Source organism: Podarcis filfolensis (assembly GCF_964270895.1).
Source record: "Podarcis filfolensis genome assembly, chromosome: 9".
Lineage (NCBI taxonomy): Eukaryota > Metazoa > Chordata > Lepidosauria > Squamata > Lacertidae > Podarcis > Podarcis filfolensis.
This window is the reverse complement of record NC_139610.1, coordinates 22,679,034-22,700,287: the sequence shown is the minus strand read 5'-3', so window position 1 is coordinate 22,700,287 and position 21,254 is coordinate 22,679,034. Positions and strand designations below refer to the sequence as shown.

Sequence of the window (21,254 nt, the reverse complement as noted above, 5' to 3'; positions counted from 1 at the left end):
CTTTGCTGAGTGTCAGGGACTGGGCAGAGGGGGAATGATGGAGACCGCCTCTTCAGCCTGACCCTTCCAGAGAAGAAGAACACAGTTCCAAATTACAAGAGGGGTTTGAGGGAGGTCATAGCTCAGAGGAAGATGAAGGGGAAAGTTGGGAAATAATGGGAGAGGAGGAGGAGACAGAGCTGGAGAAACTTGCTGACACGTTATCACTAGAAAGCATTCCAGAATACCATCTCCCAGAACCCAGCAAGCCTTAAAAGTAGGAGAGCAAAGGGCTCAGAGACAGATGGCCCTAAGCTGAAACCATAAAGGGGGGGGGGGGTTGACAAATGAGGAAGTGGGAGAGAAAGGGGTTGTAGATTTACTTGGAGCAACACCATTTTCCCAAGAAGTTACATTTCTAAGCCTCTCTGTGTGAACATTGAACAAAAAGCAGTTGGTAAGAACTTTCCTTGTTTTATCCGTTCCTGACAACCTACCGTGGGGGTTGGATCCTCTGACACCTGACACTGAGGTAACCCAGCCAACATGGCCAATGCTTAGAGATTAATGGGAGCTGAAGAACATCTGGAGAGCCATAGGTTCCCCACCCATCAGTGGAGTCTAGGCCACTAGGGTGTGTGGGGCACTGCCTCACCAACAGCAGTCTGCCCTCCGCCAGCCTCCAACTGCCTGCCATCTGACTTATATGTAGCCCAGGGGGTAGCACATTCTGTCAGCATCTTAGCATTGCTCTTGTAAAACTCAGCAGGGGAGAGGACGGGGTCAAACTCTGCCTTTCAATGGCATCTCTGTCTTCTACCCTACCTCCAAAGGGCACCTGCCACCATTGCTGTCCATGCTCAAAGGTACTATGCAGTACTGATGATTTGCAGCCCTGGAGTTTACGATCGCTGTGAAAAGATACTCAGAAAGTTCCATTCTGTACTTAATGCACCATATTAACACCAAGTCAAACAATGTTTTCCTTTTCCTGTGAATTATTATTACACACCCTCCAACATTTCTCCAATGAGAATAGGGATGCGCTACTCAATGATACTAATAGTAATAATAATAGTAATAATAATACTTTTATTATTTACACCCCACCCATCTGACTTGGTTGCTTCAGCCACTCTGGGTGGCTTCCAACATATATAAAACATTAAACATCAAAATCTTCCCTGTGCAGGTCTGCCTTCGGATGTAATCTAAAGGTTGCATAGTTACTTATCTCCTTGACTCGGGTCACATAACTCCATACCCTCCAACATTTCTCCAATGAAACTAGGGACATCCTAAGGAAAAGCCGGACATTCCAGGATCAAATCAGAAACTGGGATGGCTTCTGTAAACCCAGGATTGTCCCTGGAAAATGAGGACACTTGGCGGGTCTGGTTTATTTCACTTAAGCATTATTTCACTTAGGCCCAGCTTGTTTAAGAAGCTTGACAAATGGCTCCTATGTGGCTGTGTAGCTTAGAATTGTTTATTTCTGTTCTGTCTGTGCCTTCCTCCCTGCCCCACCCAGCCAGTCCTCAAATCCTTACAATTTACTTCTCTCCTCTGAAAATGGAGCTTGCTGGGTTGTGTATCACAAAGGAGCTCAACTTGAGTGCACCATGCACCCACGTAAAATAAATTTTGGCCAATATAATCTATAATCCCTGACATGCCAGGTGCTCAACTTCAATCCGCCCAAACTCTGTCTTCTTGCTCTGTTTATCATTATGCTGCAGTTTTACTGCCTGGTAGATACTGTTCATTGATCAAGGCCTAGAAAAAGTCCCAAGTTCAATAGGACAGGCGGCACTTTGGCAGAGAGAAGCTTTTGTTTTATGACTGTCAGCACTATGATGGAAATTTTATCATGGGACGCGGCGACACCACTCATATCCCCATAATTTTATTAAGCAATAGTGCAAGTGGTCTCGGTAGACTGAGTAGATGACATATTTACATGAACAGCAAATATTATCCGCCTCATCTAAATTAATACGGAATGAAATAGGGAGCTTAACTAGGCAGGCCCGAGCTGGGCAAATAGATCATGCATTTGCTGAAGAGGAAAGGAAGGAAGAGAACATTAAGAGGCTTGTACAGTTGTTGCCTGAGCAATTTTCACAACTTGGAGAGGGAGGACGCAAAGGGGCATTCCACACATGACATTGTTTAAGAGTTTGCCTCATGCTCAGAGACACCAACTTCTGAGGAAGGTGGTGATTCAGGGATGGAGCAAGGGCAGAATTAGGAGGGTGTGGGTGAAGCCATTGTGAAATCTCATAGATTATCAATAGAGCCTGTATAATTCGCTGATAGTGGAAGGATTACCAAGTCAACCAAGGTATGTCTTTAGTTGGTGGAGGCTGGTCCATCAGGGTGAATGGACTACTGCCCCATCAATAGCATCTAGTCCCTACTTCCTTATTTACAGCTAGTCCACAGGGTGACATTGGCTTTCAGCTTCTTCCTTCTTCACCTTTCTAGAACAGGCATAGGCAAACTCGGCCCTCCAGATGTTTTGGGACTACAACTCCCATGATCCCTAGCTAACAGGACCAGTGGTCAGGGATGATGGGAATTGTAGTCCAAAAACATCTGGAGAACCGAGTTTGCCTGTGCCTGTTCTAGAACTTAGAAGGGAGGAGAATGAAGCTCCACCTACTGCTAGCCTCCTACTTTGCACCACACCAGTCCCCAATGGAGCCAGCCACCATTGCCTTCAGTAGGGCTGTGCACCAGATTTTGGCCAAGTCCTCAGCAAAGTCTGGCATATCTGGAAGTACTTAGGCATTGGATGAGTTGGACACAGACAACCACAGTTGCAACACATCAGGTTGGATGGCCAAGAGTAAGGTTTCCCAAACTTGTGTCTACAGCTGTTTTTGGACTACAACTCCCATCATCCCTAGCTAGTGGGATGATGGGAATTGTAGTCCAAAGTTGGAGACCCAAGTTTGGGAAACCCTGGCGCAGAGCAATGTGGCAGTTGGGAAGGACACTGGGAAGGAAGCAGAGACAGGCACAGAGCAGGAAAACCCTGTGAAAAGACCTAGACCTACCCTGACTGCCAGGAGGAGCTAGCAGGGTGGCCATATTTCAAAAAGTAAAAACCAGGACACCCAAAAGTGGTTGAGCTTTCTTCAAACAAACCCCAAAGTTGTTGAGTTGTTGAAACACCACAAATTTTCAATTGACTTGATCCAGGAGAAAGTGCTGCCTTTTGGAACCACCCACCCCCCGACGTCAATTCCGCCGCTGAATCCGGGTAATGCCCAGGATGGCAGCCCTAGGAGCTAGGAACTTGCCACCTGACTCTCCTTCCTGAAAGAAGCTATACAGCTGAGAAGCAGTTTGCAAAGGGACACTATGGACCATACAGGACAGCTGTGTGTAAAATGGACATCAAAGGTCATGCAAGTTTGCTGTTGAAGCCAGCTACAGAAATGGACAAGGGTTTGTCTCCACTGTCTATATCAGCGGTTCTCAACCTGTGGGTCCCCAGATGTTGTTGGACTACAACTCCCATCATCCCTGAGCTCTGGCCTTGCTAGCTAGGGGTGATGGGAGCTGTAGTTCAACAACATCTGGGGACCCACAGGTTGAGAAAGGCTGCTCTATATGCTAGCATGGAACCTCCCAAAACCATAAACGCTCCCACATAATGATAACGTTTCTATATCAGATTATTGTATCTCATGTAGAATATTCTCGACTAAGGTGGGCAACCCTCGACTCACTTACTTGGGACTAAGCCCCATTGAGCAGGACTCAGTTCTTAGTAGACATGGTAAGGCTTGTGCAGTAAGTAGAGATTCCACCAAAAGGCTCATAGCATGGAAGTGTATGGGTTCTTGTGAAGACACCTTCAGTATAAGTCCTCTTTTGCTTTCAGACCATTATAGATAAGGCAGCTTGTTGCCTGAAATATTAAATTGACTTTTGCCTTTTCTCATTGCCAATCATCAACACAGAAGCTCCTATTGATTTCCGGCATCTTTAGTTTTTATTGCTGAATGTATGCCGGCAATTCATAAAATCCATGCTTTACAGTCTTTAAGATGAGTGAAAGTGACGCCATATCCAATTAGAGTTAATTTGTGTGGTGGGATGTGAGGTTCATGGAAGGGAAATGTATTTGTGTGGCAAAGCAAGGATCATCTGCATAAGGGCCTGCTATCTTTCTGGAATGCAACAAACACTATAAATCTGGGCTGTTTTACCTACAAATGGAAGGGAGTAAATGTGCGCGTAGATCTCTGTGAATTAAACTATATAGCATCACTTTGAAACGGTGCTGTGAATACTAAATCCCTCATATCAAGCTCTGCGTGCTTAAAATCAATTTCGCATTTACCGTCTTGATTGATTCATACTAAAAATGTCTCATAATAATTTTGTACACCGGAGAACTTTTGCACAAATATTTCTGAAATGCAATCAACATCAAAACTCTACTGCATGCAAAAAAATAAAAAATAAAAAATCATGGGCATGCTAAAATATATGATGGAGCTTCGAAGATGCATATGGAATATCAGACGATGGGACCTCATCCAGAATATTTTATAGTAAATGGAGTTGCCATTAAATTATCCCTAAGGTGGGATTCAAGGTTGACAGCAGTGGTGGCCTTCCGTTTTAGCAGGTGTGCCCTGGGTCCAATTCAAAGTATATGAGTGTACTACTCTAATGTGCATTACAATGGATACACAGCCTGCCATGTTTGGCTTTAGGTTTATGATTCAGGAAAAAGTTATCAGTACAACCCTGGAGAGGCAGGAAGGGATATACAGACCAGACTATATGCTGTACATGGGCACATCTGTCCTACTCAGTTGACATACCATGTAGCACAGGCTTCCTCAACCTCGGCCCTCCAGATGTTTTTGAGACTACAATTCCCATCATCCCTGACCACTGGTCCTGCTAGCTAGGGATCATGGAAGTTGTAGGCCAAAACATCTGGAGGGCCGAGGTTGTAGAAGCCTGATGTAGCACCTCTACTGTAGCATGGTCCACCATGGTTTAGATTGCGATAGAGAACATGTCAGTTTAGAGATGTTGCTGGAGTCCAACTCCCACCAGGCCCAGCCAGTATGGCCAATGGTCAGGGATGATGAGGGTTGTAGTACAGCAACATTTGAAGGTTCACAGGTCCCCCAACCCTGATTTAAAGGGTCTAGCTCAAAGCCATTCATCCAACAGCATTCAGAAAACGTTTTGCGTGTTCCACCTCCTGTGATATCAGAGCACCCCTGCTGATCACTGCAGCCACTGACAACGTATCTATTCACAAATTACAGTGCAGATCTACAGATGGAACAGAATGCATGATGTCTGCTGTCCAAACACTTCAAGAGGGACAAGATAAGCCCAAAGTGGAGAATGGCTAAAATAGCTCCATCTAACTTCTGGAAGATTGGAGACAGAGAAAACCAACTGGCTGTCCTCTAGGAAGCAGAGAATGGAAAAAAAAAAGATGTTCCCCACCAAAAGGGAAGCATGGGACTTTTTGAGTCCCATGGCACCCCTAATGATTCTACCTAGAATTGTCATGGAATTAAGGTAAATCTCGTTGTTCCTGGCACCCCTGGGATCTCATTAAAGGTTTTTAGTGTCAATGGCATTGCGGATGCTTGGCACAATCCTTCTAATTCAACCTTTAGGATAATCTGGAGTAGGCTTTGCGTTTGGTGTGTGTGTGTTTAGTACTGGTTGGGGAAATCAATGTAACAATCAATACTTTTTGCACAATGTGATAAGTTCTTGAGAGGACAGATATAGTGTATATAAAAAGCCACGAATAAGTACAAGTTAGAAGGATTTTCATTTTAACCAAGTGTTGATATATTTTCAGCTTGAAATGTAGTGAGCTTAGCAAACCTCTATATTAATACAAGACTGAAGTGTTCAGGCAGAGTAACTGCAAACTCTTAATAATGAAAGAAGGAAGAGAAGATTTATTTACTGAGGTCACCCACTGCAATTCGCTTCACCTGTTTTTATTTGGGGGCAACCCTGTTCTACACTTACCTAAGATGGTCCAGCCTTATTACCCACTCAGTGCTCACTTAAATGATGCATTTCCCATGTCTACATCTGTTTACCCGTAGGAAAATATGTGGCTGTCTTCTGTACATCCATGCCTTACCCCCTATCACATTAATACCTGAAGATAAAATATGCTACAAAATGTATATTTAGTGATGGAAAGCATTCCAAAATATAACAGACATTTTCAGGCAGATCAAAAATGCAGATTAATCTGGAAACTGTAGCAATCAGATCTATGAATGGACACATGTAGAAGTGGCATGGACTAGAAACAGATTGGTCCCTGGCTGAAAGCATTTCTGGTGCTGATCCAGCACCTGTTGCCAGAAATGAACATGCATATTCATGTATCAGTCTGAAAGAGGCACCTGCTCTTGCATGACTGTGTGTCCATGTTTATAAAATTGTCACCTGGAAAATAGGCCTTCCTTAGGCATGCTTTGCTTGAGCTCATGATATTTCCAAGGGAAAGGTAATCACTCTCCCCACTGATCTTTTGACTAAAACGTGTGTGATGAACGTGAACTGGCCCTTTTCAGAATGATGGCACCGCCTCATCCTGTCCTAAACAAGAAGAGAAATTTGCCAAGTGTTACTTTGTTCCTGCTTGACCTTTAATTAGGTAGAGCTTGAAGACTGGATATTCTGAAGGTGAATTGCAAAGGTTAATTGTCTTTTATCTAATGTTGATGATGACAGGCTTTGTGAAAATGATGGGATTTGGGGTGGCAAATGAGGGAAGGGAGGACAAAAGAAAGAAGAGCCGTTTGTTTATCAGGCAAGTCAGATAATTCTAACCAGAGGCTGCTCTCCAGTCTCCAGCCTCAGCGATGAATATATAGCATGCATTGCACTAAAAATATGTCAGTTGCTACAGAGTAGTATTTTGCATTATGGAATGACTAACGTGTAACAGAAATAAAGCCACCTACTTAGCTTTGCCCATCAAAAATCCTCCCACGCTGCACAAAGCCTGACTTAACTTGGCTCGGTTTCGGTGGGGAAACTGTGAAACTGGCTTCCAAGATGGCTTGGTTTAGGACCACAGAACTGCTGAATCAACCTCTTGAGGGCTCCCTCATTTCACATTCCTTATGCCATATGCTGTAATTCTGAAACATCATCAATCTACCATGTGCGGGAGGACAGCATTGTTTAAAGCTCTCCATCTGCGGCTAGTTTTGTAATTGACTGGTCTGAATAATGTAGCCATATTTATCTGGAAATGGAAACCGGACCAAGCGGTTCTCACGTATGTTACAACCCCCCAGCACCTATTGATACATCAATGCAACAGCAGTAATAAAGACCCCCTCCTCCTTCTCTTCCTCCTCCACACCCCTTTATCACCTTATAGCAGCTTCTTCTGGTTTTTCCCAGTGCCCAGAACAGGCTGCTATGTGACCTAGATACATTTTAGCATATAGTCGTACCTTGGTTCTCTAACAGAATCCATTCGACTTCCGAAAACATTTGAAAACCAAGGCACGGCCTCTCATTGGCTGTAGGAGCTTCCTGCAGCCAATCAGAAACCGCAGAAGCCCCATCAGACGTTCGGCTTCCAAGGAACATTCAGAAACCGGAACACTCACTTCCGGGTTTGCAGCGTTCAGGAGCCAAAACGTTCGAGTCACAGTGCATTCGACAACCAAGGTACAACTGTAAGAGCGAGATAAGGACAAAAACTGATCAGCAGGGAGTGTACATCCACGTGAAAGTAAGCCCAAGCAGACAGCAAGGGTGGTCAGAGATAGGTCCAATGGAAGAGACAATTAGTGCTGGGTGCTGGGTGCTGGGTGCTAAAGGAGCCCCTGTATCAGGAGTAAGGGACATTTGCCCCTCCAGAAGAGCATTCAGAAACTGCTGTTAGTTAACCATGCAGCTGCTAGACAGCTAACTGGGACCGGGAGCGATGAAGATGTCATGCTAGCACTTCATCAGCTGCACTGCCTCTTGATCTGTTTCCAGGCCCAATTCACAGGGACCTTTAAAGCTCATCATGGCTAGAGGATGGGGGTACTGGAATAATCCCTTGCCTCCACGTGTGGCTGCCCATACATTGAGATCACATCATTTCGTAGGAGTGCTTTCACCAATAGCTTCACCAGAAAAACAGCAGTCAACCATTAACATGCTTGCAAGACTGAACGTACCACCAAAAACTAAAACTAGCATATTTGTAATCCTACATTCATGTCAACTCAAAGACATTGGCCTTTAAGTAAATGTGCATAGGATCGATCTGTTAGAACTTGCTGTTCCTTCTTAGAATTGTCACTTTCAGGTAGAAATGCTGCTTTTCACTGGTGTTGTTAATTACCTCAAGTTAATAATATCACCTGAAAGATTCTTTTTTTATAGGTTTGCATAGTCTATTCATCCAGAAAAAAATGTCAAGATGATGTTTTACACACCCTATAAAGCACAATCACCTGCCATCTGAGACCGATAGACATATTTCAATGATTGCAAATGGGAAAGGAATGGAAATAAAAGATGCTGCAAGAGTTGCACCATAAAGAGTGGAAAATGCAAACGAGAGATTTATAGCAATAGAAGCAGGATCAGTGTGGGGCAAGGCAATTCAGTGAACATGCTTCACATGTGAAAACTTCTCTTCCATTGGCTTCAGATCCCAAACTTGCTGCCTTTGTGTCATTATTTAAGGAGTGGTTCAAAGTCAGTTCATGCCTGTGCGGTAAGCCAAACCACATAGGCGTACAAGCCTTCAAAAATGCAGCTCATCCAATTGTCAGCTAAATATTTCAAACTATACAGTGAACATTTGTGTAAGTATATTTCCATGGGCACATATGCACATATGCAAATCACTTGGATTTGTTCTCCATTTGAGCAAGATTAGCCAATGGAGTGCTCTCCAGCAGTGGGGTAGCATGGGGGTGCAGGGGGGCCAGCTGCACCGGGCACAACATCAGGGGGGGCGCGCTCGCACTCGCAGCTCTCTGCCCCTACCTGGCTCACTCAGGGTTAGGGGGCGCAAATTACTTGCCTTGCGCCGGGTGCTGACAACCCACGCTACGCCACTGCTCTCCAGGTGGCATTGAACTACAACTCCCATCATCTGTGGCCATGCTGACTGGACTGAAGGGAGCTGGATTCCAGCAGCATTTTCAGGGAACCATTTTGGATCTCCCCGACTTGGTATGGCTACTTTGTTGCACTTCACAATCACTAGGTACGATCCAGTCAAAAGTTAAGTACATTTAAATTGTGCTGATTTCAGCAGGGAAGTTACACTGCAACCCTAATCATGTCTACTCAAAAGTAAGCCTCATAAAATTCACATGAGACTGCACTCTTACACACACTTTAATGCTTTTTGAGAGCATGCTTAGGGGAGATATGTGAATTTTAACTTATGCTAGTGATTATGAACCAGAAAGTAGTAGGTAATATTTTAGTTTAATTAGCCAAGAGTTTAAGGATGTGCTCCTGGGCATGTATGCAAAACATGAACATGCTTAGCTGTTCACAGAGGAAATGCTTGTGCATATAGGGACACACATTTAGAAATTGCAAAGTGGCTTTGCTAATGCAAAGGGCTGCACTGCAAAGGATTTGGAGGAGACACATTCAACATGCACCCCAGTGTTACGCATGATTACTCAGGAGGAAGTCCCACTGTGTCTACTGGGGCTTTCTTCCAGGTAAGCGCAATACAGCCCTAGTTAATTTTTATGGCAGTGCTCCTTTGAAACAAAACACCACGGATTTGTGAATTAAAAGTATGAAAGTTCATATATGCATTGGAGACGGAAGCTGGAAGATCAAAGCAAAAGGACTTCAGCCCCCAGATCTCTGGATCAAAATTTGCTTTCTGTCTCTCTCATTTTTGTTCTGATCTGTTTCATCGCAAATTCGTGCAGAGACTAGCAAGGTGAAGCGCCTCCCCTTGCTAGTTTCCAGTTTTGTATCAAGTGACCTTTCAAATGTGCCCAGCACCTTTGAAAATATCACAACACACATTCAAAGAGACACTCAGCAGTGAGCTTTATTACGGTTCCTCTGTAGCTAAGTGCTTAATGAAACTCTAACTTTTAAATGGACTCAGAAAAAGGGGCTTAACATAAGCTTTATGCTTACAAATAAAAATCCATAATGCTCTTAGCAAATGAAAAGCTTATTGCCAAACTATCCAGAAAATTAGATGGCAGGTCCTGTTACAGTGTCTCCAATAACCTGGGATCATCGAACAGTTGCAAGAGGAGTGAGATTTTGCTCCAGGCCATAGATAACCAGGGATAACCAACTTCTCTATTCTTGGGGGCTAGCGTACGACACAAGTCCCAGATCAATCTGGCCTCTTCATGGATGATCAAGACTTTAGTAAGGCAGGTATTACTTTGCATTAAAGGCTTCAGGTATGGAGCACAGTGCACTCAGATCCTAGCACGAGGTCATTGATTGTGGGGAATGAAGAATGAAAGTGCTACCTGAAAGATCTCCCCAAGAGGCAAATAGTTCTTTGCTTTTTTCTACTGTGGTTGCAGAGCATCCTCTCCCCTAACAAGAGGACTCCTGTTCAGGATTTTAGCCAGCTATTCTTTTCAAAGAGGGCATTCTATCCATTCAGACCTGTTTTCAGTTCCTCCTTTCCAGCTGACTCAATATTTTACTGCATGGTTCTGGTTCTGGTTTTGTCTGCCATATCCTTGTGTTTATTTTTGGTATATATTATAGATATATACACTTTTGTAAACTGTGGTATTCCCCCTAAGAATGCTGGCACATCCTTCTTTCTCTGTTTCGTTTCCCTGCTTTCTGTATTTGTGGGAGTAAGACGTATAACATTTGCAGCATCTTGTTGCTTCTTTAAAGTGAAATTTTAAGCAGCATTTTTTTTCGCCCTGCCTCGATTTCATTTGGCAAGGCAACCAAACCACATCAGGAATCACTAGCTGATCTTTCCAAAGCCTGGCCTCTCTTTCGTAAACAAGAGAGATAGATTTCAGATGGAGAAGTATTTGTGCTGCTAGCGAGTTCGTTGCTGTTTTGATCCAAGTATTCTTTCTAAAGCCAGAAGCAATTTCTCATAATAAAATAGTAGGTCCCCCACACAAATAAGATTTTAGAAACCTTTTTTTAAAGATAGTGTTACACTGCTAGGCCGAGTCTGCTGCATTTCAGATAGATGCTTGGAGGAGACACTGTTTTAATCAGGTTTCAGGAAGGCCTTTGTGAGAAGACATAAGCTCCATAAAAGGTTTCCATAAATGAGCTGAAGTCAGAAGGAAATGGCCAACTTTGCAAAGAGCAACACATTATCCAAGGAGGGGTCTCTCCAAACTGAGGGGAACGGTGGGGGATAGGAATAGTACTAATATGGCAAATTAAGCTCAGTAGTATGACTGCAAAATTATGTGCATTTTTCCCCTGCTTGCCCAATAATCTTAACTTCACAAATACAATGATGGGATCAGAGCCAAGTAGGTCTAATCAGGAAAGAGATATCGGAGGCATGGCTGGTAACTCAATAAAAATGTCAACTCAGTGTATGGCAACTGGAGAGGCAGAAAGCAAAATCCTTGCAAGAGATTAAGAAGTGGAAACCAAGAGGACCTGTTTCAAAATGCCTTCACAGAAAACTGCTGCGGCTGCATTTAGAATAGCCCGAACAGATCTTACCAGCTCATCTCAAGAAAGGTATCACAGAGCACTCTATGGCACTGCAAAGGGCAAACAAACAAAACAATTAGAGGTTGGGGCCATTTTCCTCAAGAGTAAGTGCTGAGGTTTGGAGACTTTTTGGTTCAGAAAACCCGACAACAAAGAGGGTTGTGATACCAGTTTACAAAATTATGCATGTTCTGGAAAAAGTGGGTCAAATGGGCTTCCTCCCCCATCGTCCTCTTCTGTCACATTAGAACTTGGTCTAGGGATCATCCAGAGATGCGGGTTGCCAGGAGAATCAGGACAGACAACAGAAGGTCCTTCACACAGGATAGAATTAATTTGTGAGATGGGCCACTGGATGAGGTGAAGGAGATTAGGCACTATCATGGAGAATATGTCTATTAGACATGGTGGCTAACAGTGGTGCAGTTACATAATTTCAGATCCTTTGAATCATATTGTTTATTGCCCTACTTGCTTCAAAATGTATTTGGAGGTCTTTCTGGCATCTGCCCCAAAGTTATGCCCTGGTGGCAAAAATGAGAGCTAACAGAATCTCCAGGTTTAGAGCCAGCAAAACTTCTGGATACCATATATTTATTTGTTCAATAAAATATAGGTATTATGAACATTAAGGCCACAATCCTAACCATGTCGGCTCAGAAATAAGTCTCACTGAATTCAGCGGGGTTTACTCCCAGGTGAGCTTAGTGTTGCAGGTACATCAGGAAATGGCATGGTCCACTGGTGGAGCCACAGCAAATTTCTGGTATCTGGGCTGCTTGCAAAGATTGCTGAGATCAGTCGGCTTTGGTTTGACCCAGCCAAAGCAGTTCTGCTCAGAGGCATGGACACATGCTTCATGAAGAAATTGGTTACACTTTAATAAAGGTAAAGGTAAAGGTACTCCTGACCATTAGCTCCAGTCGCGGACGACTCTGGGGTTGCGGCACTCATCTCGCTTTACTAGCCAAGGGAGCTGGTGTACAGCTTTTGGGTCATGTGGCCAGCATGACTAAGCCACTTCTGGAGAACCAGAGCAGTGCATGGAAACACCGTTTACCTTCCCGCCGGAGCAGTACCTATTTATCTACTTGCACTTTGACGTGCTTTCAAACTGCTAGGCTGGCAGGAGCTGGGCCTGAGCAACGGGAGCTCATCCCGTTGCAGGGATTCAAACTGCCGACCTTCCGATCGGCAAGCCCTAGGCTCTGTGGTTTAGACCACAGTGCCACCCGCGTCCCTTACACTTTAATAATCGGTGCTAAATGTGCACGTTAGCACTGTAATTGTAAAACACAGAAGCAGAGCACAGGCGGGTTCTAGGGTGAAAAATGTAGACTAAGCAAAACCAATCAGGTCTGTCCTCACCTGAGCTAATCAGTAAATCAAGTGTTCATCTTTGAGACCTTGGCATGACCACCTACTTCTGCTACCGTTGTTAATATTATTTAACCATTCTTAGCATTAGTTTTAGAAACAGACACACACACACACACACACACACACACACACACACACCATGCTCTACAAATTAACAGAAGCAGCCCCGGCCCAAAAAAGGAGCTTAGAACCTTCGGTTTCAATCTTATGCCTGCATACTTGGAAGTAAGTCCCATCAAACTTAGTAGGACTTACGTCTGAGTAGACACACCTCGATTTGTCCTGCAAATGTGATCAGTGTAGGGGAGAGACCAGTGACTACAGTCCATTTGCTTCTTTGCAACTTAAAGCAGCCTCTGAGCTTCTTCTTTTTTGCTGTGCTTTCCTGATTCTCGCAGCTGAAGCCCAAGTGCATCATGCTCACAAGCCCTTGACACCCCAAACACACAATGCGTTCAACCTCATGTGAAGAAGGAAGGGGGGGATCTCATTCTAATAATACCAGCAACTTTAAGTTGGCATTGCATCACTAGCAGAGGTGCCAACAAAGCTTAGTAGCTAAGAGAAGGAAAGTGTTGGCTGCCCCTTATATTTATTTATTACACGTTTAATCCACCCTGGAGCAAATGCTTAAAAAATAGCAGATAATACAGAATATACTGTGTGTACAAACACCCACACGCACACCCCAAACTCATCACCTGCTTCTTTTTAGCCTTGTTCAATAAAATGGTATCTTGCATACACACCACCCCCTACTGGTGATTAATAGAATGCAGCAGACCAATTATCAAAAAGTATTAGCTGTCTATCCAAAAAGGCTGAGTTTTCACAGGCTCCTAAAAGCAGCCAGGGGGAGGTACAGGAGACATTGTGGCACATGAGAGGAAGCATGCATGGGAAACAGTGCTCTTGGAGCAGCCCTGAGGACCATCTAACGGGAAGGTGCTACCTACCTAGATAGGTAGGTAGATACATATCCAGCATTTAGACAGGCAGGAGTCCAGCCAGATCTGAAACCTAGGTGCATGTGCACCACATGAATCAGCTGCACCTGCATGAGCATATCGGATCTCACAGATCAGCACCACGGCGACATGTCCTAAACATGTAGATGTGCTCCACTCTAAGCCAACGACATGCGGGTTTCTATCGCTCCTCTGTCTTCTGTGCGAGGATAAAGTTCCCCTTGAGAAGCCCTGCTGCTTTCTCTAAGGTACCCAAGGCAAAGAACTGGGAAAGGGGGCATTGGGAGTCCCCTTTCATCCTGGCTGCTCTCCTCAAGGTCGCCCACTGTCTCCCAGCCCCTGCAAGAGTGGCCTTAATTGCAGAGCTGCTCGAGGGAAGATTAATGGGAACACATCTCCCTCTCTCTCAAACGGTGGTCTGCAGAAAGACCACATGCAGCGGAGAAGTATCTGCCAGTCCCCAAGTGATGGAGAGATGTGTGAGACGTAGCCCAGTTTAGGATTTCCACAGAACTTTGAAAGGGGGGAGCCATTTCCCTGCGGGGAAGTGCCCTTATGCCGTCCTCAAAGAAAACTTTGTTCACAAGCCTACGTTACGTACCACAGCTCCCTGGGAAGAGGGAAAGGCGGCAAACTGCGCAGGGGTCTCAGTTCATTGAGGGATGGCATTGCACCAGGATGGAAACCGAGCTCAAAACAGTCTGGTCTTGGCTCTTGCATTGTGTTCATATAATAACAATCACAACAAATGATCATCTCAACAGAGCTGGCATTAAAATGCCATATTCTTTAAGCTCTTGAAATTGAGCAACTTGAAGGGGGGGTTGCCATTTTTTCATGTGTGCTTTCTTGGAGGTAACTCCCAGGGAACTCGGGGGGGGGGGTTCCTTCTGAGGCGACTGCGCATAGAAGCATCAAGCTGTAAAAGTTTATGTGGGGAAATGCATCCTCAACAACAGGAAGCAATGAATCACAGTTTGGGGGCACGAAATTTCCACCACCAGGACCCCAATTTCAAAGTTCCCGCACCACACATTTCAATATTTGAGGAAATGAAGCAACTCCTCCGAATGAATAAATAGCATGCCTGCCACATGTAAGGACATGATAATTCTTTCTGAAAGGTTTTATAATGAAAGGGCTGTGAGACAACTATTCCTCTTTCACACAAAATTTCTGATTCACAGTGCAGTGATTTTTTTAATTAAAAAAATACATAAATTATTTTTTCTTTTTCTAACGACCTTCTTCTCATCCTCTTTTGATCCTCTGCTACCCTTATATTTGCAGTATTTCACCTTAGTCCCCCCCCCCTCATTTTTCATTTTCCCTTCAGTACTACACATCTCCCCATGCGCCCCATTCCCCCTTCTCTCGCCATTGCCTCCTTACTCTTCCGTCTCCCCGATTTCACCGCCTGCTCTGCTTCCTAGGAAGCCCCCTCCCCTTTTGCAGGGAACAGGTTCTAAACCAGCAAGACGGGGTGGGCAGCTTCATGGCGCATGCTCCCAGCAACCAAGCATGCTCCTTAAGAGGGAGGGAGCCTAAAAGAAGGCAAAATCGGATGGGGAAGTTTCCTTGTTTAAAAACCCTCCGCTCCGCGATTCCAATGCAAAGTTTTCTCAGCTCCCCTCCCCCCAGCAAAGTACGTGGCTGCGTCCGCATCCTTGGAAAATCCCGGATAGTTGCCTTGCGTGGCTTGTAGTCCTGAAATGTTGAGCCTTGGGCTTCTGGAGTGTGTGTGAAGCGGAAGGAAAAGACTTTAGACTAGAGTGAGGGGATCCGCAGAGGGAAGGGAACCCCATAGATCAAGAGCAGTGCAAGACAAGGAGGAAGATCGCCCGATCATTCTCACAACAGGCTAGAAATCGGGAGGGAGGGAGCTTTGAGAGGGAAGTTTTGCTGAGGAAGGAACAGCGGCGGCGTGAAAAGGGAAGCCACATTTCAGCTCTTCCTCCGGCGGCCGAGGATTAACAGACCCCGCGCGCCGCTGTCCGAAGTGCTGATGCAACTGACGCGAGGAAGCAGCGCTTTATCATTAGGATCATGATTAGGAAGGCGCAGCAGAGGGAGGGAGAGGGGGAGGGAAGAGGAGAAGCGCAGCCGGGCTTTTGCCATCTAATCTCCAGCGCCCGTCGTCGTCCTCCTCCTTCCCCCTCCCCCTCTCCCCACTACCAGAGCCTCCTCCTCCCCCCACCCCTTCTTCTTCTTTCCTCCTTCTTCTCCTCCTGTAGGGGCCGGCGGACGGGGCTGCGCTCCTCCATGCCCACCCTTCTCTTCCCATACCCCCACACCCGGCATCTCCGCGCACCGGCAACAGAAAGCGCCTCCAACTCCTTCGGGCTGAGCCTGAGCAAAAGACACCACCACCAAGAGAGGCATTTCCTCTTTCTCCCCCTTTTCACAATCGCTCACACACGCTCTCCCATCTCTCTCAACACGGGGGGAGGGGGTAGAGACGATCACACGTACCTTGAGCTCTTCAATGTCCAGATCGGGTGCTGTTTCCATAGACCGAAAGTGAACGCCACGGAGGTGGGAAAAGAGGCGAGGCGGAGGAAGGAGGAGGAGAAGAAGAAGAAGAAAAAGAGGTGGCGGAGGAAGAGGAAAACACCAGAGAAGTTGTGCCAATTTCTTCCTCTCTCTTCGGAGCGAGAGCGAGCCAGCCAGTCATCGGTTCTCGGCGCTCCGTTTCCAACGCGAAGTCAGCCTTGCCCTGGCAATCCGGGCGGCTCGAGTCAATGGCATCCTCCGCCAAGCGCGCCGCCTCCCAGGCTTCCCAAAAGCAACAAATAAATGTGGAAAGGGGAATCAGATGCCCCGGCCCTTCCTCGCAATCTTTCCTTTTGGGGTGGGGTGGGGGGAGATGGGGAGGGAGAAACCACACACACCTCCCTTAGCGGATCGGGGTGGGGGGAGGAAGCGACAGGTGATCTTGGGAGCCCCCGGATCTTGTCCTGTGCCGAGGCGAAGGAATCGAGGGGGGCGGGGAGAAGAAGATGGGTTTCCCGTCGGGCTGGGACGCCGAGGAGAATCCTCTCCGCCAAAGCTTTCCTCCCCGGCCGCCGCCTCAGCAGCCGGCAGCGGCGCCTCGCTGGCAGCCGAGGCGAACAGCGGCGCCTGCCTTTCCCCCGGACGGCACCAATGCAGCAAAACGGCGAGCAAGCGTCTCCTGGTGCTGCGCCTCCTTCGCCCAGCCGGAGAAGGCAGCGAGCGCCCGGCAAGAGCAGCGGCGCAGCGCGGGGCTGCCCGGCATGCTTACCCCGGCCAGCTCCCCGCGGGCGCCCGGGAGAACGAGCGAGCGCCGGGCATCCGCCGCCGTCCCTTCTCGAGCTTTCACCGCTCAGTCCTGGATATAGACGCCCCAGTTGTGCGGAGGCTCTGGCGGGAACGGAGCTGGAGGAGGGAGGGAGGGAGGAAGGGAGGAAGGGGAGAAGGAGAAGAGAAAGTCTGCGGGGGAGATATAGAGACGCTCTCCCTCCCTCCCCCTCTCTCTCTCCTGAAGGTTAGGCTAAACAGAGTTAAAACCGGGTTGATTGGGGAAGGGGGGTGGGAAAGAGAGAGAAGGATCTCTCGCAGGGAGAGGAAGAGAAGAGTAGGGGGGAGATTTCTCTCTCTCTCTCTCGCCCCCCTCTCTCCTGTTTTACTGTCCTTCACCGCCAGGTGACTGACTTCACTTCTCTCTTCTCACAGCCAGCACTGAGGGGATTTCTCTCCTCTGTCAAAAAGCAACATTTCCTCTCCCGGCCCAGGCTGCGGGCGCCGGGTCCTAGCGCACGCTTGGTCTTGGCACCGCTGCTGCTTCGGAGCGAGCAGTCGTGGGCACGCACGGAAAGGCAGACGCCTCTGGTTGGAGATTGGGGGGCCGGCGGTGCTATGGCTGAGTGAAGCTCCGGCTGCAATCTTCGGAGTTTCCCTACATATCACATTCACCCCACCCTTGATTTCCTGCCTTATTGCACTCCCCACGTTGCGCTGCCCCAACAAATATTAGGGATATTTTTGAAAGGCGTTTTTATGTCGTTCCTGTTGTAGCTGTCAGCATCAACCTACACACACACACCTGATCAATTCAAAGGTTTGTGATAATACAGAGATATAATTCGGAGTGCCTCTTGATTTATAAAAATGTCCCCTTCTAATCTAAGTCGGCTAAAGTTCCCATTGATGTGCAGAGTTTCTTCCCCTCTCCATGCAGATCAAACAACTTCCTAAGAGTCTTCCACCAGCATATATATTTTTAACAGAAAAATACACTTTCCCAGTGTTTGTTATAAATTCATCTGCGCCACAGATCCTGTTCCACTGTCCTGTTGTCTACAACTCTTCACCCAAGCATCCATTCTGCATCTAAACTTATATAACCTAAACATATTTACATCTAAGCATAAGTTATTTTCATAGAATCCTTAGGCAGTTTTTGCCACATTAATACAAGTGCTGTCTATCAGCATCCTGTCCCCAAGACTTTTCCCTCTACTCCTAGAACAAGAATGAAGCACCCATGGACCTCCAAATGTTGCTGTTCTCTATCTCTCATCAGCCCCAGGCAGCGTCAGGAATGGCCAGAGATGGTCTGTGTAGTTTACAAATGTTCAACGTTCCTACAAGCCACAAAATCCAACTTTTATTTCCAAATTTCCTTAGCTTAGAATGGACTTAGGAGAATTACTTTGCCACCAGTGTTCGAAACTCCCATTGTTCCAGGCGCATTTTGCAACCGGGAATTTCATTAGCAGGAGCAGTTTCTGAGCTCTGGGCTCAGTACTGCACCTAATATTTCAGTTTAAAACAGCAGAGTGGAAGGAAAGGAGGACTTTTTTCTGCCTCCCCAATTCCAGACTGGAAAAGAGACACTCTTAAGAATATTACAGGGATGGGCAGGGGAAGGACTAGCCCATGTGAAAAATGAACATCATATTTTAGCTGCAGCTCATTCATTTTCAGCTTTGTATTCTTGTTATAAAAAAAGTGCACCTAGACATTCCGTTGTTGCACCCGTAACACTTTGTCATTTAGCTCCTCACTTTCACACCTGTTTCTAACACTGCTTGCCACTGAATGTTGATCTCTTGGAGCACGCAGTACATATGGCCCTGGCTTGGGAATAAAGTTCCTTTAAAGTTAATTAAGCACATTTCTTTGCCAGAGCTGAAAAAAGGGCTGGATTCTGCAATGCAATGGAAGCTTGGAGCTTTCCTGCCCCAAATGGTTGGTTGCTCCATTGATTCCCAAGTAGGGAGTCTCCTCGCTTGAGTTCCATTCTCTTTTCAGTCTATCTGCATGGTACTTTTTTAGGGTGTGAGAAGTCCAGGATTCCATCCTGATCATGCATTTTGGGATGGGGGGAGGGATATGTTTCTATTTGATGGGAGAAGCTGTAGATCAGTAGTAGAATATATACGTCATGTTCCATCCCTGGTATCTCTTGGTAGGGCTAATTAAGACCACAGTCTGAAACTCTGCTACCAGTGAGTGTGGACGAATGGGGGACAACCTGCATTAAGATCAGCTTCAGAGACTCTGCCTGTAAGCCTGCTGATAAGATCAATTAGGTTAGCAGGCACAAGTGACTGCTGCTTCTTGGTGGAGACCCTCTGGCTATGAACTGCCTTCCGAGTGAATTGTGTATGGTCCCCACAATATAGGCTGTCAAGCAGACATTGAAAACTCGCCATGAGGCTTTGCACTGCAGACTTTGGAAATGATGAGCAATTTCAATGGCAAGAATTTCCACGCACCCTTGTTTCCTTCGTATTAAAGGAGAGGTTTTATCAAGAACTGAATTGACCCACCCTTTTCTTCTCATATTTGACAACTGGATGTGGCATTGCATATTAAGTAGTTTCCTGGTGTTTTGCCCCCTTCTCTGTATCTGTGTCTTATTTTTCTACTTTTACATTTATTTTTATTTGCCATACCCATCTTTTTTATTTATTCTGTATGTGTTTATGCCAATAAACTTTTAATTAACCAAAAAAAAAAAAAACCAAACCCAACTGATGTAAGAATCGGATAAGAAGAGCCTGAATAGATCAGCCTGATTATAATAGTAAAAATAGTAATATTTTTATTTATTTATACCACGCTCATCTGGCTGGATTTCCACACCCACTCTGGGAGGCTTTCAACAGAGCATTAAAAATACAGTAAAACATCAAACATTAAAAACTTCCCTAAACAGGGTGGCCCTCAGGTGTCTTCTAAAAGTCAGATAGTTGTTTATTTCCTTGACATCTGGTGGGAGGGTGTTCCACAGGGCAGGCGCCACTACCGAGAAGGCCTTCTCCCTGGTTCCCTGTAACCTCACTTCTCACAGTGAGGGAACCGCCAGAAGGCCCTCGGTGCTGGACCTCAATGTCTAGGTTGGACGATGGGGTGGAAAAACTCCTTTGGGTATATTGGGCCAAGACTGTTTAGGGCTTTAAAGGTCAGCACCAACACTTCGAATTCTGCTCAAAAACGTACTGGGAGCCAACGTAGGTCTTTCAGGACCAGTGTTATATGGTCTCGGTGGCCACTCCCAGTCACCAATCTAGCTGCCACATTCTGGATTGATGATGCCTTAAGAGTGTTCTGAGCTACAACTCCCATCACCCCCGGCATCAACCCTAGTCAAGGATGATGGACATTTTAGTCCAAAGCTTCCAGGACCTTTTAGTCCAGGGCATCTGGTCGCAGAACGTGGCATTAAACCAAAGCTAAATCTAGTGCCACAGTGGCAGACTAGCTGGCAAAAAGCTTCTAAGTACAGAGCTCACAAAGAGTGCTTTCTCAGAAATAAGCAGTTTGCATTTGCACATTATTATTATTTTAAGGACTTAACTTTCGGTCAGGCTTCTTTCTCAGTTTGGAGAAACCTTTGAGAAGCAAAAAATCACTGCGAGGATCTGGCAAATGCTTTGCCTTTTAGCAGAAGAAGGATCTCAGAGGAACAACAGTTCGTCATGGAAGCTGCTGCTAGCCCTTCACATGCATAAATTATTTCTCTGTTCGGTGCTACAGATATCTGAGGGCATAATCAAGTCTTAGTGCTGGAGGGAGATACTTTTGTTCTAAGAAACGGAGCCTGGAACGGAGCCATTTTGCTTAATCTCTGTGAGACAGTCTGCTGTAACTTTTATAAAAAGAGAGCTGCAATACAGCTTCTGCGTGCCTCTTCGATTCTTGCCCACACTGAGGATTTCTTTAAATACCTCGAGGCAGGCAAATGTTCACGCAGACACTTTCAGC

General features: G+C 46.0%; 1 protein-coding gene across 3 annotated transcripts in view; it reads right to left on the bottom strand.

Moving 5' to 3' along the window:
• SGCZ (sarcoglycan zeta) overlaps positions 1-17,685 on the bottom strand; it is a 547,569-nt gene extending 529,884 nt beyond the window's left edge. The window contains exon 1 of one of the 3 annotated variants that reach the window (XM_083630760.1): positions 16,494-17,685. In XM_083630760.1, coding sequence (XP_083486886.1) covers positions 16,494-16,532 — 39 coding nt within the window. In that variant the 5' untranslated portion in view covers positions 16,533-17,685. The remainder of the gene's footprint in view (positions 1-16,493) is intronic. The other 2 variants (XM_083630759.1, XM_083630758.1) reach the window with 2 other exon arrangements.
• Positions 17,686-21,254: the final 3,569 nt, after the last annotated feature.